This window comes from Benincasa hispida, chromosome 5 (genome assembly GCF_027475165.1).
Source record: "Benincasa hispida cultivar pf3 chromosome 5, pf3_genome.v1.1, whole genome shotgun sequence".
Taxonomy (NCBI): Eukaryota; Viridiplantae; Streptophyta; class Magnoliopsida; order Cucurbitales; family Cucurbitaceae; genus Benincasa; species Benincasa hispida.
In genome coordinates, this window is record NC_143482.1 from 47,997,411 (window position 1) to 48,016,855 (window position 19,445).

The window sequence follows — 19,445 nt, forward strand, 5'->3', positions numbered from 1 at the left end:
ACAAAACTAAATACAAAGTTACCTACAATGAAGCACATTTCTATAATTATTTATCCACAAACAAGAATTAATATTTCCAATCCATTCTATAAGTACTCATCAAATATGAAATAAACACACTAACCTACATTTGTATATCGACAACACACTTTCATAGAACAATAATTATAATTATCAACCACCTCTATAATATTAATAATCATTTCTCCCATTCACAAATATCAATTAGTACTTCCATGAATACTTATACCAAATACCCCATAAACAAAAAAATTATACATAAATCTTCCAATAAACAGATCATGGTTAGATAACAATTCATCTATCCACAAACCAACGATTAGTACTTCGGATTCATTCTAAACTTGCGTATTTTACTCAAAACTCATCAAGATTCATTCTAAGCTAGTATTTACATTCTATTGAGACAAAAAAACAAGAAGTACATCCTTATACAAATCGGCAAACAAAACTTGCACATTTGGTTTGAATTACGTCAATCTCTCCTTGGGTATATGCATTTTTTGTATTGAACGACAAAAATGAAAAAGAAAAAGATAAACTCAACATAAGTTTACATTATTTATTAAATTAAAGCTAGTATATAAAAAATAAATAATTTACGTACGAGACTAGTAATGGGAGTAATAGGATTATGCACTATTTTGTGTATATACTTTTGCACATAGTACCCGCATCCTACATAATCTAATTGACGGGGGCACTGCATATAAAGAAGTTAAAAAAATTATTCTTATATTTGAATGAACATAAATTATTAAAAAATGAATGCAAATTTATCTTTACAGGTTTCCATTTTGGAGAAGACCGATGGTGTTGGAGATCATGCTTGGCTTGTCATGCTTTCCATCCACTAAATAGTTTGAAAACATTAGTTAAACATAAATACTTCAATTAAGAGCTAAGAAAGTTTAATTACACTTACATATTTTTAACTCCATAAAAATTCTCTTGCACCGTACTTTGAATAGAGTCCAAAACATAAACAAAATTTTTTTTTGTAGATTGATTACAATCAATATCCAATGATAACTATAATAAGCAAGAATTTTGAAATATTAGTACGCGTATAATGAAAATTAAAAATAACTAAAGAACTTGTATTTATTTACCCTGTGTTATATGGAATAAGAACTAATCACTAGAAGAAATTCAGGCTTTAATGTCGGTTGAAAGATAGTGTTATTAAAGCCCTTTAATGTTGGTTTTAAACTGACATTAAAGGGCTTCAATAACACCAATAACACAGCCTTCAATGTCCGTTGCCGACATTGAAGGTCTTTAATATCGATTACAACTGACATTAAAGGTCTTTAGTGATTAAAACCCTTTAATGTCGGTTGCAACCGACATTAAAGCCCTTTAATATCCATTTTATCAATTATTGTCCGTTTTTTTTTTAAATTTCGTTGCCAAATTCATTTTTTTGGTCAAAAAGTATAACATGACACATCATCATCAAACGTTGTGGCTATGACATATTATTCATGTATGGATTATAAATCTATTACATTTGATCCGCAAATTCTGGTATAAAATTATAATTTAAAAGATCGTACAATAATTCAAGCCTTGAAAACACAAATTACAAGTAATACAAACATTATGATTTTACAAACATTATGGGTTTACTGGCCTCTCCACTTGGTAAGTATGGATCCCTTCATAATTCTTCTTGAACAGACTCCCCAGCTTCAGCAGTGTCTGGTTATAGGTATTTTTGTCTGACTACTGTTGTTTAAAGGATCACAAACAATAAAGGTTTAAGACAAAGTATTGAAAGTGAAAATGTGATTAGAATTCATATTCAACTAACCGTATTTATTGAAAATGTGCATAAATGGTACTTACAGTATTTCGTTCATGAATGAGAGGATGAAGGAGGGACGGATAAGAAAAACTAAGCTTCTCATAAAGCTGTAAAGAACTACCATTTCCACCAGATTCCCGAAGCAACACATCCATTGCGAAAGAATGATTTTTGCAACATTAAGAAGTATATGATGCATGTACTGATTCGTACTTCGACAAAAATTGATATGCTTAATTATGATCTTCAGATGTTAATAAGCAAGGTTCATAAGTAACAAAGCAATCATATTAGGGGGAAAACACAAATGTTCGAGAAAACAAAGGAAAAATGTTAAACTTTGATTTGACTAAACCTCTTTGAAAGTTTTGCAAGTAGCCAATCTGTATTCAAAATAAATGTTTCCAAATTTATGTCTCTTTGTCTGTATTTTCTACGGTCATCTCTGACTCGGTTCCTAGCCTGACCTATACCTACTGAAAGTTTAGTAAACATGGCCTAAAGCAAGGAAGTTTCCTTTTATATTGCATCTGTAATAAGGCTAAATCACTTAAAAACATATACAATTAAAGCTTTAATATAGACAAGCTTTTAGCTGAGAAACCATTCAAAGAATTTTGCTAATATATAGATCCTTGATATATTTGAGGTTACTAACCAATTACACTAAAAAATGCTTTAAATTCAGTATAACAATATCATTGAAGTTGGTTGTCTATGAATGATAACTAAAGGTGTCCACAGTTTCAATTCAAACAAATCAATACAAGGTTTTGAATGGGAAAGGACCTCATCATTGTTCGGAGAAAAATCAGATTACGATGTTATTCCACGAACAACAGAGCTTACTAAACTCAACTTCAGTCCAAGTCAGAGCATTCCATGCCCTTTCTAGCTGCATGAATAAATAAATCATATTGGAGCGATCAAATGGATTAAATTATCTGAATGGGTCAAATTCTACAGTCATTTGCACTTGCCAAAACAGAATAGTATCATCTTCTAGAAGAAAATACATACAGTTATTTCAATTGGCCAGTCCCCCAAAACTACTTGAGCACCAATTTCTTCAGATGCTTTACGAGCAGCTCGAAACTGCATGATTAATAAGAGTTTCATGAACTAGTTGTAGATATGCAGACCTATACACTGGTACATCTAGAAATTAATTGGTCATTTGAAAAGCTGTTTATTAAAGTACCTCGTCTCCAAAAGGACGGTTGACATCTGATGAAATTTTGGATGAAAAAACTGCGAGAAGCAGACGCAAAGCAAGAGCAATTTGACCTCCTGAAAAATGGGAAAGTTTTAGATAACTTTTATGCCAAAAACAAACATACAAAATGGTACTCCTTACCTAAGTTTATGCTGCGACCAACAACACCCAAAAAATCATCCCCACTCAAGGAGAACATGCTGGATTTTAGTTTTTGGACTGGCTCACCAGTATCTAAAGTATACATGATACCAGCTCTAGAACAAATGTCTGCATTAAGATCATGTTGATTTTTACAAAAAAAAAAACACACAAAGAAAGATGATGAAGATAATAATTGATGAAGATAAAATTGTCAATATCACACAAAATGAAGGTGTATAAGATGTTAGAGTCCAAAGATTGTTTAGCCAGTTACCAAGAACCGAGAAAAATTGTGCCTATCTTATAGGCATTGTTAGAGTAGTTCAACAATGTCTATATCCACTAAAGCATATCAGAGCCATCAATTCAGTCACAAAGAAAGATGATGAAAATAATAATTGATTGTTATATTTTTTTCAATATATCGACTGTCATAGACGGTGCACCATCATGACACACGACTCTCACCTATAATAAGCACTGAAAAATACAACATAACACCATTCTCCTATAAACATGGAAAATTGCAAGACCTCCTGAGGAATGCTATTAATTTTCAATTATGGTGTCCTATCCTCAATACTCATCAGCTCAGCAAGCAAGTGATTATTCCTTAACATTTCATTTTCATGTTGGTAAAACTCTCGAGGGTTTAGTTTGGTTACCTTAACAGAGCAATTCATAAACAAATTTGATAAAAATAGAGAAATAAATAAAGAGTTATTAATGTATAAAATGTCCATTCAGTAAGTTCATAAAATACTCACATCCTATCCAGGGGCCACCAAACCTTTATTCTCCTACCAACCAATTCCTCTCTAGCACTTGATATGTCCATTACTTGAAACGAACTTAAACAATACAAGTTAACAGAAGCCACAAAAATATATCTTTAAAAAAAAAAAAGATATGCATCTAAGTTGGGAATCAGGATTTTCTTTGTATGTGTTAAAAGTTAACATACTATGAAGTATAATCCACTTATCTATGTGATATAATAGCAATGACCAAATAACAGCCTACGACTTAAGCTTCCAAGACTGATACTTCAATCAAATTCTTACATGTACCTCAGCGACGATGTCATATGAAAATAAACAAAGACAGAAATATCTCAAGAAAGTACCCTCAAAGCATGTGAGTGTCATAGTTATGGAAGCAGACAAAGGAAGATTATAAAAGTCTTACCTCTTTTCCCATAATGGCATGCTTCCTCGTAGCTTTTGCCTGGGGGGTTTCTTCCAAGTAATCATCACCATCTAACTTGGCGGATTTGGAATCCTTTACCTATTCAGAATGTGGAAAGACGTCATATGGTGGTGGAACAGAAGAGTAAAGGAGATATTTTATTAAATATGTACTTCAAGATCAACATGTGGTTTAATGATGAATAAGGAAGGAAGAATATTTGGTGTACCTCACAGGTTGATGGTTTATGAATATTTGGTGTACCTCACATGTTGATGGTTTATGAATATAAAAAATAACGTGCTTCTGCTAAAAACATACCATGGATGGACGACACCATAGCTAGACCACCACGGACAGATGGCACCATGAACGAACCACCACGGACGGACGGCGGACAACCACAAATGGACGATGGGCAACCTGATTTGCACAGCCAAGCTTGGACGATGGACAGCCTTTCGCATGACCAAGGCTTGGGGTAAAAGAGAAATGAAATGGTTTGGCAGCACGAGAATGAAAATAGAAAAATTAGGGCTTTTTCATTAAAGTAAGAAAAAGAAATAATAAATCAGACCTTTAATGTCAGTTTTAAAAACCAACATTAAAGCCTGTCTTCAATGTCAGTGTAAAACCAACATCAAAGATCCGTGTTTTTTTTTTTAAAAAACCGACATTGTATCTCCAGTTTCACTTTTTCCAACCGACATTAAAGGCCAAAATTCTTGTAGTGAATTAGTCCAAATTAGCCAATTCTAGTTGGTTGGCTAAATTTCTAGATCGAATATCATGAGACTTCACATGTGGGGATATTTTTTCTTGATCAATTATAAAAAAAAACTTCTTCATAATACCACAGCCAGATTCATCCTAGAGATACCTAAACAAAGTAAAAGTTATTATTTAAACATGAAACAAAATACACATGAGTGAATCTAGATGAGTAATACTTACAAAATGTATGTCAAAATACACATGTAACCAATTTCAATCATATTGCAATATTGGATCAGATCATCGCGGTCTAAATAAACAATTTTGTCTTTTCTAAATATATGCTAGTTTAAATTGATACAGATCATGTCTACATCGTTCATGTTGTGTATGACATGTCCATTCAAGAGTTTGATGGTGCCATTGGTGTCCGTATATTTGGAGGAGTGGCCGACACTCTTAATTGTTGAATGGTCCTACATAACCAAAGTTACAAAAATTCAAAGTACGAAAAATAATAAATAACCAAACTCATATACTGAATGTTGCGAAATCGACAATTAAAGAACAAAAAAAAGGAACATAGAGTAGGGAAGATCGACATACAGATATACGTGGTTTACTAACAGTGTGTTATCAACTTGCCGATTTATTCACTAAGCCTATGATAGCTCCGCGATTATAGTTTCTTAGAGACAAACTTATGCCTCAGTCCAAATATTAGTTTGAGAAAGATGTTAATGACTGTTTACAAATCAGTTTGTTTTGTTAAATATTTTGTTATTTCCGGTTAAAGACGTTTTGTGCTTTTAGTTATGAACCTTTTCTATAAATTACTTTGTATTTTTTAAGTGAGTAAATAAGAAAACTTTTTTCGTTTTTCTGAAAGATTATTACATTTTTCATAGCACAATAACGATCGACATTTAATTCCTATAATTATTATTATGTTTTGATTCCAAAGATATTCACACGTAGATATTGCTTGACTTTTCTTTTCTTTTTCTCTCTCTGTTTTTTGAAAGAAAAATATTGCTCGATTTAGGTTCAAAATGATTTAAGTTTTTCATTTATGGGTCTTTGTTTTAGCATTAGTTCGAATTAAAATAATTAAGAATGGTAGTTCGTGACCTTTCGATGTCATTGGACCTACTTTTAACGCGTTTCATATGTCAATTCTTTTGAAATAAACTAATAAATTGAAAAGGTGTTTGCATTTTTGTTTTAATAGAAAGATAAAAAGAAAAGGTGTTTGCATTATATTGTCACACCACAAAATTAAAGTGCGAACATCATTCAATCTATTTTAATCCTTTACCATTAAAATCATAAATTTACTTCATATATTTATAAAAATTTTAAAGTTTATAGATGTATACAGCACAAATTAAAATTTTAAAGTTAAAATTAGTTAGAAAAGAATTTTGGACATATATATATATACAATTTTGGAGGATTTCATAGAGATGGGTAGAAAATCTGGAGATAATTCCACAAATAATATATATTTGCTTTAAAAATGACAAAAATAGGGTGGTAGAATTTTTTTTTGAAAATATTGTTGTTAAAAAAACAAATGTCTCATTCAGGGTGCACTGAAAAGTATTGACAAAATTGAGTTAAGAAAATCGTGTAGACTTCCAAGTCCACTTTTCCTTTTGGTCGAATTTGTTCCATGTCACCGGCACATGATTCAATGTTTGATTAAAAATAAATCAAAATCCATGGAGTTCCTTAAAAAAAACAACAAAGGCCAAAAATAGATCTTATAAAAGCACAATAATTAGGTATGAGGATGGTTTAATTGACTTAAAATTTATACTATCGATTTCGAGATTAAATATTTAATTCTCCTCCATCTTATATACCGTAAAAAAATAATAATCAAAATAGATAAAAAAAAAATTAAATTAAATACATAATATTTATTTAATCTATACAATATTAAAAGAGACTATGAGAGCAAAATTTTTAATCTCTCTATATCCTTAACGTTTTCAATAATGATTATTTTGTACTTCCACTCACATTTAAATATAGATATAGATTAAAAAAATATTATTTGACATTTATTAAAGCTAGACTAATTATTTTTTAACATTAAAATGAATATGGAAATTAAAGTAAAGTAGAGGACCAAATTTGAAAGATGGAAGGGTCGGGGTCAGAAGAGAACTAGACCTCATAAACCTAAATTTCTAAGGCACGTGCGTTTGACTTTGACGTACCACCTAATTTTTTACAAGGTTTTTTTTTTAATTAGAAAAAATATATAGTTCATTAGCTTTGTTTTCTTTTGAAATTACGAAATGAAAGAAAAAATGGTTTAACAAAAAAAAAAAAAGTGGTATTCATCTCTAGGTTGGTTGGTTCACAAACATGAGTTGAATTGAGTGGATAAAATATACTAACTAATTATTTGGCTCACCAATTTTAAATGCTAGTAGAGTTGAGTTGGTATATCTTATCAACTCACCCCAACTCACATCAACTCTCTTTTTCCAATGTTTTCAATGATTTCATTCATTGGTCACCGTCGACGACTACCACTATCACATTCTGGGAACCAACTTTGACACTATTTTCATACAGCCAACTCCGACGACCAACTCTGGACTCTGACAACCACATTTGATGACAAGTTCGACGACCACCTTTGTATGACAAATTTCGATGACCAATTTCGGGCCTTGAAAACCACCTCCGACAATAAACTTCAATGATTAACTCCGACGACCACCTTCGTCTAACCAACTTACTTTAACAAATTTAAGGATGTTGTGGCAGTTGTCCCTTAAGTTGTTGAAATGCTTGTCCCTTGGATTGTCCTTTAGGATGTCTCTTGAATTGCAGCTTCTGATGAAATATATTTTCCTCATTTGGAAAATTTTTGGTATTTGTTTTTGTAGATTTCTTTCCTTCTCAACTTTGTACTTGTTGGGTTTGGATTGTTTTCTCCTTTTTCATTGTGCATATTTAAGAAAATATTGCTCTCTTTTTAGGGTTGCCACTTTGAAGATTTTTGGGTCGTTGTCATATGTTTGTGCCAAAAATAAAAGTGTGCCAATCAGCGTGATTGTGAAGCTTTTGCTACTATTGATCTTGAGTGATTCTCTAAACCATATTAAATCATTCTACTGTGTATCTTGAGAAGAGATTCTTATTCTTAGTAGGAGTCTAAATTTTTCAAATGAAATGGTCTTCATTTGAAGGTGGAAAGATAAATACTCTTATTAAGAGGGAGCCTCACACTTAGAAGGAGCCTTAGTGATTATTCACTAATATACTGACACTTAGGGGAGCCTAAGTTTCATTAAGAGATAGTTTCACATTCAAGGGAAGCCTAAGTTTCATTAGGGGGGGGGGGGGAGTTCATACTTATGAGAAGCCTAAGTAGTCATCTACTAAATTAGGCTATCTGTATGTCATTGAAATTGTTGTTTAATATAGATGAACACAACGTTGTAATCGTTTGACTTTATATTTGTGAAATTATCTTTCCTGAGCACATTGTCACTCAAACCTAGGTGGTATTGCACCAAACTTAGTTATTAATCATTATGTTTTGCCATTTAATGTTTTTATTTGTGCTTTACAATACTATGTCCTTGAAATTGTTACATAACATTGTGTTTAACAAGTTATACTGTGTGATAGATAATTCTTTTTCTTTCAACTTTTAACCTTAAACTTTTATTCATAGATAATTCTTTTTCTTTCAACTTTTAACCTTAAACTTTTATTCAATACTAGCTTTCAACATTTAATGTTAATGCTTACTAATTAATTGAAAATAATTAAAACAATTATAATCAATGAAGTTTTTCTATTCTTCCATCGGTATTAAAATTAATTTTTAAATTTCGCTTCTTAATAAATTTTAATTGATTAATAGGGTAATTGAAATTGGTAATATTTTTAAGGATAATAACCAAGTATATAACATTATTTTAAAAAAATTATAAATATTTAATCCTTTTGATCCTAGAGTTTTTCAAGAATAGGTTAATTTGGTCTTTAATATTTCACATTGGCAATTTCAGTCCTCGAGTTTTCAATGATAAGTTTAAAAGATCCTTTTCCTACCAATAAAATCATTAAATTTAATCATAAAATTGACTAAATATTGATTGTATTTAAAAAAAATTTCCTCTTCTCTCTTGTCCGCTCTCTTCTTTCCGTCCTCTTTCTTCATTTTTCATTTTTTCCCTGCAAATACAAACTCAAAGTGTCATTTAAAATTTTGATGTTTTGTTGCTATTTTTGCTTTAATTTCTTCTCTCTAAAACCTCAACCCTCTATTAATTAATCTTTTTTCATTTTTTCCCTGCAAATACAAACTCAAAGTGTCCTATTTTTGCTTTAATGTCATTTCAAAATATTTTTTTTTTGAGTCATCTTCCTAGATCAGCATTTAGTCAATTTTATGATTGAATTTAATATTTTTATTAAAGAGACAGTTGTAAATATAGACATTAGATAAAAATTATTAGTAGATATAACTTAATATAAAAAAATTGTAAATATAGCCAAATTTAAGTAGTCTATCAGTGATTGACCATACTATTAATAGGAGTTTATCAGTGATAGATCATATCACTGGTAAGAGTCTATCAACGATACAAGTCTATCGTTGATAGACTTGTCTATATTTGTAATTTTTTAAAATGATGTTTTACACTTGATTATTATTCCTAAAAATATTATCAATTGCAATTATCCTATTTATTAATTAGAATTTATTAAGAAGTGAAATTTTAAAATTAATTTTAATACTAATTGAAAAATGGAAAAACTTCATTGAGATCAAATGTATATATTCTTGAAAATTTAAAAATGAAAAAGGTGTTTTTTTAGAGATATTTTTCTTAAAAGTTCAATATGAATTTTTTATTAGAAAGAAAATTATTAGTAGAGTAAATAAGAAAAAGTAAAAGAGAGAGAAAAAAAAATGTGGATTTGAAGAAAGGGAAAATCATAGTACTTTCAATTCACACACCATTCCAAATAGAAGAGAAAAAAAAGAGAAGAAAGCATGAGTTGGACTCTGCTTTTTACGTACATTCAATTGGTTAACCATAGTTTGTCATGGTATATAATTGAAGTAGGCTGTAAAATAATTGCTACAAAATGATGGTTTCAACCTTAAAAGAAAAGAAAATATTATAGATTCAAGCAGTATTTAGAAACTTAATTTATCAAAAATTAAAATAAAAAAATTAAAATTCTATTTGATACTCATTTGACTTTTGGCTTTTAGTTTTTGAAAATTAAGCCTACAAATATTTCTTTCATCTCTAAATTTCTTGTTTTCTTATCTACTTTTTACATATGTTGTCAAAAATCAAGGCAAATTTTGAAAACTAAAATTAAACATCCGGCTCTATTTGGTAACCATTTCGTTTTTTTTTTATTTTAGAAAATTAAGCCGAATTCCTGTTTATTTCTTACAATAATTTGCATATTTCTTAAGTACAATACTTGAATTCCTAGCCAAATTTCAAAAATTAAAAATTCATTTTTTTAGTTTTTTAAACAATTGATAAAAGGTAGATAATAAAGGAAGAAATTTGGAGATAGAAGTAGTGTTTATAGACTTAATTTTCAAAAACAAAAAAACCAAAAAATGAAATAGTTACCAAACAGAACCGAAACTTGGAGATGTTATTTTTGTTTTCGAATTTGGTTAAGAAATTAACTCTAGTACTTAAGAAAGATGCAAACCGTTATAAAAGAAATATGAAAAAAAATAGACTTAATTTTTAAAAATAAAAAATAAAAAACAAAATAGTTATCAAATAAGATCCTAAATAGGTATCGAATGAATTAAACCAAAACACAAAGTGGTGGACCTATGTAGGATTAGAAAGCTGCAAACGTTTTATGAACCATACAAATTTCAATGGTGCTAAGATGTAATCCAAAACAAATTCAAAAAGGTTGGGAAGTATTTTCTTTCTTTAAAATCATGGAAATTTCTAAGATAAGGATTGTTCAATTGAGGTTGGAAACTCTATTTTCTCACCTACTCCAAACATATGGGACAAATTAAATGAAATCATCATACCTAAACCAAACCCTTTACAATGGTGATTTTTCAGGTTGAATTGTTTACAACAAATTATAGATGAATTGTTAAAATTGAAGTTTCTTTTGCATTTTAAACCCTATATTCTTTCTCATAAAAGGATTTAAACCCTTAATCCTATTCTTACATAACCTATAAAATAAACTATAATTTTAAACTTTTTTTTTTTTAAGAACAGTCTTATAAATTGATTTGTATCAAATTACACACATATAGCACATATTAAACACATATTAAGTGGAACAATAATGAGTTAAAAAAAGATTTCTTTTGCCTAAAAATGATTTTGTTCATTTTTTAAAAAAATATATGTTTTCAGTGGTATGGTTTTGAAATTTAGGTTTGTTTCTCTTATATTTCATACTATGCATATGGGTTTTATATTTTTGGGAAAAAAAATACTCGAATTTTTAGTTAAAACTATAAACAAAAACTGGTCCCGTTTAGTAATCATTTTTTTTTTGTTTTTTGTTTTTGAAAATTAGGTCTATTTCCTTTCATTTTCTTGTCATGATTTGTATTTTTCTTAAACACAATAGTAGCATTCTTATTCAAATTCTAAAAACAAAAACAAGATTTTAAAAATAACTTTTTTTAGTTTTTAAATTTTGATTTGGTTTTTAAAAACATGGATAGAAAGTAGATAAGAACGCAAAAAACCTAAAGGTAGAAGAGATATTTGTAAATTAAATTTTAAAAAAATAATAATTAAAAACTAAAATGGTTACTAAATGGGATTTAAATGTTTATCGAATACGGCCAAAATAATACTTTGTTATCCTATCTTTGTATCTCTTAAATTAGGGGATGCTTATAAATTATTTTGCATCATTCACTTCTTCATCAAAAACAAATTCTTACATTACGTATGAATCTAACACATTATACATGTGAGCAATGAACATGTGCAACGCACATGGGGGGTTGAAGTTTTGATTTAAATTTTAAAAATAGTATTTAACTTTCTAAAAAACCAAAACTACAATGCAAAATGCATGATATAACATATACGAGAGTTTTTTTAAAGAAGATGTTAAATTATATAATAATACCATTGAACTTTACCATTTGTTATAAAAAATATATCTATATGTTCAAAAGTTTCAATATTACCGTTTCAAAATACCCTTAAGTCTAAATTCTTGTGAATTTTAGATGGAAATTGAGACATGAAATAGTGTAACTATGACCTAGTGTTACAGAAAGACTCGAAAATAAGAAGAACATCGCTTCAGATAGTTAAACCGTTGTCGACATCTTTCTATTACGTGTTGTAACCACTAGAGCATCATCCTTGACTATAGCGTCTGCATATAAAAGGAAAATGAATTTAAGATGAATGTAAAAGAGAATAAGAAAACGAGAGAGCAAGGACTTTGAAGAAGAAGTAATAAAAGAGAATCTCTCGATTTGCATAGTGGATGTAGGCCTTTGGCTGAACCACTTAAACTCCTGTGTCTTTTCTTTCTAACTCTACGATCGTTTAGCATTTACTAAAGTATCCGTTACATAATCATGTAGTTCCCATCGTATCATGTACTTGATCGTTTAGCTCTATGTCCAATCGTCAATATGATCATTTAGTTCATCAGCTGTCGTCTACACGATTGTCTAGCTCTAGTCAACTATCGTCTACACGATCGTCTAGATCCAGTCAACAGTCATCTACACGATCGTCTAGGGCTTCATCCTATCATTTAATGCTTGGAGATTTGTCTACACGATTGAGCTGCCATTTGGTAAACGACAGAAGAATTTCAAGCCTCATCATACTTCCTCCCCTAATTCTTGAATTGTTATTGACCGTTAAATCTGAGTGATTTGTGATTGTGAACGTGAAGATCATAGTCATTTGGGACAACACCTGAAACAAAAAATTAAATCAACAACGCATTGTTCTAAGTTTTGATTTTTGTTCAAAATTCTAAAAGTTATAAACTCTAAGAGTAGTTTGGAAACGTTTATCAAAATTCACAAGTAATATTGCAACTTTTTTTAAAGTCTATGAATATTTTTCAAACAGCTAATAAAGTTTAAGGGTATTTTCCCTCCCTCCCATCCACTGTCATTGCAAGTTTTAGTTGTTTGCACAATCATTATTGAATTGTTTCTTTTGGCCAAGAGTTTTTCATCTTCCTCACTTTCACATCACTCTAATGTCACTAATCTCACCATATTTATAATCATAGCTAAGTTTTGATGAGCTGATTGATATGTATTCATTCTTAGAGATTAGAGATTCAAATCTCCATGTCTAATTTTACTATCATTTGTATACATATATTTTTTTAAAAGTACACGTGGAGAATGAAGATTTGAAACCTCAAGATAGATTCCTCATTTTCTATTGAACCCGCTATCACTGATCAAGACAACATGGTTCTTGGTAGTTTAGTGTACAAACCACGATGACTAAGTCAACATTGAATTCCGACATATTATAGATATTTTTTATAGTTGTCCACTTGCATTTTTCGAGTTCTATGAGTGGGTTTCCTAGATTTACAATGACAAAATTCGTTGTGTATTTTTCATGCCAACTATATTCGAACTATGTTCATTTTGACAAATATAATGTGGGTTTCAACATAAATTTGAATGGCTAAAAATACCTACTATATACTCAATAATTTTAATAACTTAACTGATAAAGATATATATCCGTCATGTATCCTCCACTAAACTAAACTGTTAATTAAGAGCCATACAATAGAGAGTTTGTGGTGATGAGTGTAGTACGTACAAGATTTCATTGTCCTTTCTCATCTCACACTCTCATGGAGGTCGGCCATAATAGTTATTAACCACGTTCTTCACCTAAAACTCCACCATTTCAATTCCACGAATCACAGCTACAAATTAACCATCTCACTCCCATTTCCCGTCATGGAAAAGGCAAACGCTGGATCTTCGTTCAACCAATAATGACAGAACCTATTTGATAATGATTTCAATGTGTAGTATTTTTTTTATGTTTAAAATTTAGGCTTGTCATAACTTATTTGATAATGATTTAGTTTTTAGTTTTTTATTTTTAAAATTTAGGTTGGTTATCAAACCTTTTCTTAATTCTTAAAGAAACATTTAAAATTGTAGTCGAATTTTAAAAAAACAAAAACTTCTTTTTAATTTTTAAAAATTGGTTAAAAATTCTAATATTTTTTTAGGACAAAAAAAATATAATGTTTTCTTAACAAAGATGAAACTATTGTAAGAAAAAGTGAGATAAAACTAGCACATTCTTTAAATACCAAAAACCAAAATCAAAAGGTTACAATCCCATTTAGTAACTATATGGTTTTTTGGTTTGGAAAAGTAAACTTATAAACACTACTTTTTATCATATAAGTTTTCTTTATTTGTTATCCGCTTTCAATCAATGTTTTAAAAAATCATGTCAAATTTTGAAAATTAAATTCTCGATTGGTAACTTTTTTTTTTAGTTTTACATTTTTTAAAATTTTTGCTCATTATCTTTTTTTCAAAATTCCTTACGGTGTTTATTATTTTTTGACTAAGAAAAAATTTGAATCCGTAGTCGAAATTTAAAAATAATAACAAGTTTTCAAAAACTATTTGTTTTTTAGTTTTCGAAACTTTGTTTCATTTCTGAAAGCATTGGTAAAAAGTATATCTACACAACATGGAACTTTATGGGGGAAAGTTTGATTAGGAAACTTAATTTTCAAAACAAAAAATAGAAAACAAAAATGGTTATTAAACAAGACCTAAAACATAGTTTTCAAAAAGTTTGTTTTTCATTTTAAATTTTAACTAAGAATTTAACTATTCCATTAAGAAATGTTTAAAGTATAGTAATGAAATTTACAAGAAAACAAGCCTAAATTAAGAAAAAAAGATAAAAATTAAAAACAAAATCGTTATCCATGATTATCTATAAATTTTAAAGTTATTTTATCTAATTCCAACTAATGTTATAAAAAAAACTAAACCAAATTTTGAAACTAAAAAAAAGTAGTTTTTAAAAACTTATTTTTATTTAATAGATTTTGTGTTGGCAAATCTACAAGTAAAAAATGTAGAAAATGTAAAAAAAAAAAGAAAAAGAAAAAGAAAAAGAAAAAGAAGATTGACACACAAATTTACGGGAGGTAGAGGGATAATAATTTTATTACAGAATAAAGAGTAATAATAACTCCTCTAAAGTTAAAGAGTTTATATAGTACACTTTTCTAAACCCTAAAGTTATAACCATAAATAATTAAATATGTCATATATGAGATCGGGTGTACTTGGTCATTTGATGAATTATATAATCGATTCACATATTCCAACATTTTATATAATAATTTCAAATGCTTTATAAAGAAATTGAAAAATGACAACATGAGTGTATCTCAACTAGCATAGTGTTCGTATTATCGGCCTCGAGATCAGAGGTTGATTCTCTCACTACATTGTTTAATTATAATTTTCAAAGAACAAAAAATAAAAACCACGGTAAAAAAGTTAGAGAAAAGAAACAAAACATAAATTTCAGAAAGAGAAATGAAAGGGACCAATAATTAAACTCCATTTTCCCCCATTTTTCTCTCTATATAAGACAATGTGACATTAAAACAATAATCTTCATCCTCTTCCTCTGTTTCTCTTCTTCTCTCTTAATTTCCCAAAACTATGACTTACAACAGAGATGAAGAAGAAGCTTCTTCTGCAACTCCCAACAAACCCAAAAGAAACAAATACGCTTTTATGTGTGCCATTTTGGCTTCCATGGCTTCCATCTTACTCGGCTACGGTAACATTCTTATTTCAAATCTTTCACTCTGTTTTTTTTCCAATTATTATTATTATTTTTTTTTTGAGTTTGTTCAATTCAACAGATGTTGGTGTAATGAGTGGAGCTGCGATTTTCATCAAACAAGATTTCAGAATCTCGGACGTCCAGGAGGAAGTTATGATCGGCGTCATCAATCTCTACGCCCTTATCGGCGCTGCTGCTGCCGGAAGAACCTCCGACTGGATCGGCCGCCGTTACACGATGGTCCTCGCCGGTGTTATCTTCTTCCTTGGTGCCATTCTCATGGGCTTAGCTACCAACTATGCCTTCCTCATGTTCGGCCGTTTTATCGCCGGTATCGGCGTTGGCTATGCCCTCATGATCTCCCCTGTCTACACCGCCGAGGTCTCTCCGGCCTCCTCTCGCGGCTTCCTCACCTCGTTTCCTGAGGTCAGTGTAAAAACTGATTTTAAGCATTTCTAACCGTTTTTGAAAATTAAAGTTATTTCTCCTTTTTCTGCTAATGTTTTTTAAATTATGGTTATTTACATATTAAAATATTTCTGAGGTGAAAATCTTAATTTTTAAGAAATAATTTAAAAAATAATTAACAAATACCAAACATAAGATTATTAATTTTCATTCGATAATTATTTAAGTTTCATCTAATAATTATTTTGTTTTTAGTTTTTTACTTTTGAAAATATTAGTCTATTTTCTCTTAATTTCTTATCATAATTTATATCTTTCTTATATTGCAAATAGTTGAATTTTTAGTCAAAATTTAAAAACAAAAACAAGTCTTTGAAACTATTTTTTTAGTTTTCAAAATTTATCTTAGTTTTTTAAAACACTAGTGAAAAGTGAATAAGAAAACAAGAAATTTAGAGGTGGTTGGAATGTTTATAGGTTTAATTTTAAAAAATCTAAAACAAAAAATAAAATAGTTACCACACCAGACCTTAATCTTTTAAAATTAAGCTAATAAATACGTTTACATCATCGGTTTTGTTATCCATTTTCTATTTATACCTTCAAAAATCAAATCCAACTTTGAAAATTAGAAAAATTACTCTCCGTTTATAACTATTTGATTTTTAATTTTTTTTTTTGAGAATTAAGTCTATAAATACTTTATTCACCTCTAAATTTTTTACTTTGTTGACATTTTATACCAAAGTTTTTAAAAATCAAACCAAAATTTAAAAATTAAAAATAGTAATTTTTAAAAACTTTTTTTCTTAATTTGACTAAAAGTTGAACTCATGTAATTAAGAAAAATACAAAATAAGGAATTAGAAGGAAATAGAATTAATTAAAAAAAACGAAATGAAAACACTGATAATTTTTTATTTTAGAATTTCTAAGAATTCAGAAGTCTAATAAAAATATTGAAAGACACCCATATAAATTTCGAAAATAAAAAACTACAATTTAGTTAACTTATTATTATTTTTTTAATCTTTCCATTTTACTCAGGTGTTCATAAATTTCGGAATAATGTTGGGCTACATCTCAAATTTCGCCTTCGCTAAATTCCCACTTCATCTCGGCTGGCGATTCATGCTAGGAATCGGCGTCTTCCCCTCAATATTCCTCGCCGTCGTCGTTTTAATGATGCCAGAATCGCCACGTTGGCTAGTAATGCAAGGCCAAGTCGGAAAAGCCAAGAAAGTCCTCGACAAAACCTCCGATTCCATTGAAGAATCTCAACAAAGACTCGCCGACATCAAATCCGCCGCCAAAATACCCATCCACTCCACCGCCGACATCGTTCACGTCCCAAAACAGAGCAGCCACGGCAAAGGCGTTTGGAAAGACCTCTTCCTCCACCCGACGCCGTCCGTTCGTCACGTGTTAATCGCTGCCGTCGGACTCCATTTCTTCCAACAATCCTCCGGCATCGACTCCGTCGTTCTCTACAGCCCAAGGATCTTCGAAAACGCCGGAATCAAATCCGACAGTGAAAAGCTACTCGCCACGGTAGCCGTTGGATTCACCAAAACCGTCTTCATCTTAGTGGCGACTTTCCTCCTCGACCGTGTCGGACGGCGGCCGTTGCTCCTCACTAGTGTCGCCGGGAAGATGTTATCGCTGGTGACATTAGGATTTGGGTTAACGGTAATTCAACAACATGGAGACGTGAGGCTCACGTGGGCTGTTGGGTTGTGTATTACAATGGTGTTGTCTGACGTGGCGTTTTTCTCTATTGGAATGGGGCCCATTGCATGGGTTTATAGTTCGGAAATTTTTCCGTTGAAGCTACGCGCTCAAGGAGCGAGTGTGGGAGTGATAGTGAATAGAGTGACGAGTGGGGTTATTACAATGACGTTTTTGTCCCTCACTAAAGCTATTACTATCGGTGGAGCATTTTTCCTCTACGCTGGAATTGCAGCGATTTCTTGGGTGTTTTTCTATGTAGTGTTTCCGGAGACGCAAGGGAGAACTTTGGAGGATATGGAAGGACTTTTTGGTAATTTACTATGGAGATTTTCTAAAGAGAGAAAAATGGAGAAAAACAACGTCGAAAATGGTGGTGAGGTTCAACTAGAGACAAATGGGTAAATTATAAAAAATAAATAAAATAAATAGGAAAATTTTCAAAAAATGTCAAACTATTTATAGAAATAGTATCAAAAGAAGAAAAATGTTGATAAACATTAATAGATTTCTATCAATGTCTATCACATAGTATTAATGATAGAGAACTTCTATCAATTTCTATTACTGATAGACACTAATAAATTTTTATCAGCTTTTATTATTCTCTATCAAAGAAGATTAAATTTTATTATTTCGTGCTAATAGTTTTCTTTATTTTTCTATTTTTAAAAGTTTCCTAAAAAATAATTAGAATGATTTTACTTTTTTTAAGAAATTGGAGTGATTTTATTGCTTAGACATAATAGTGTAAGTTTAATAGTTATTTATTGTAAAGAAACATCTCATATATTGGTAGTTTTTGTAATGCCAAATTTCTATTATCATATGGAAAACATGTTAGGTTAAATTGCTATTTAAATTTCTATGGTTTGCAATTATTTTAGTTTGGAACTTATGGTTGGGTTAAAACTTCTAAAATGATCTTACTTTTTGAGCAATTGTGACAAACTATAGCATCAATATGCATGTAGAGTGAATTGGCTTATTTTAAATACTTAGGTAGTTTGTATTTATAAATTAGTTAATTTGAATGAAATGAATATATGTAGTCCCTAAAAGATTAAAAAAATTACTGAAATAATGATATTATTTTTTGTAAATTAGAAAGTTTGTCATCAATATTAAATATCAATTGATATCTTAGATTTCTCTTATAAATATCAATGGGACATTAAAAAATGTAATAATTTTAGTCATACATTATCTTTGATATCTTGAATATATCTCATGTTAACCTTGAATTCAACGTTGCTATCTAATCCTAACATGTTAGCAAGGCCACATAGTTATTGTATTGAAATTATTAATTTTCAATGTGAAAGACTAAGGAAATGAGTCCAACTTGGACTCTTAAGATGGA

At 29.9% G+C, this 19,445-nt stretch overlaps 1 protein-coding gene and 1 pseudogene across 1 annotated transcript; one reads left to right on the forward strand and one right to left on the reverse strand.

Annotated features, from left to right (window-relative positions):
• Positions 1-1,658: 1,658 nt before the first annotated feature.
• Positions 1,659-5,248, reverse strand: LOC120077344 (uncharacterized; annotated as a pseudogene).
• Positions 5,249-15,688: 10,440 nt separating this feature from the next.
• On the forward strand, positions 15,689-18,716 carry LOC120078618 (polyol transporter 5-like). The gene is made up of 3 exons (XM_039032906.2): positions 15,689-15,940; positions 16,026-16,372; positions 17,402-18,716. The coding sequence occupies exons 1-3, from the start codon at positions 15,820-15,822 to the stop codon at positions 18,485-18,487; spliced, it is 1,554 nt and encodes a 517-aa protein (XP_038888834.1). The 5' UTR covers positions 15,689-15,819; the 3' UTR covers positions 18,488-18,716.
• The last annotated feature ends 729 nt before the right edge of the window (positions 18,717-19,445 follow it).

Bases quoted from the DNA above. Each gene is read 5' to 3' on its own strand.
- LOC120078618 (XM_039032906.2), top strand. From the start codon at position 15,820: ATGACTTACAACAGAGATGAAGAAGAAGCTTCTTCTGCAACTCCCAAC. The intron at 15,941-16,025 runs GTAACATTCTTA...TCAATTCAACAG, and splicing joins TTCCATCTTACTCGGCTACG to ATGTTGGTGTAATGAGTGGA. The intron at 16,373-17,401 runs GTCAGTGTAAAA...CATTTTACTCAG, and splicing joins TCCTCACCTCGTTTCCTGAG to GTGTTCATAAATTTCGGAAT.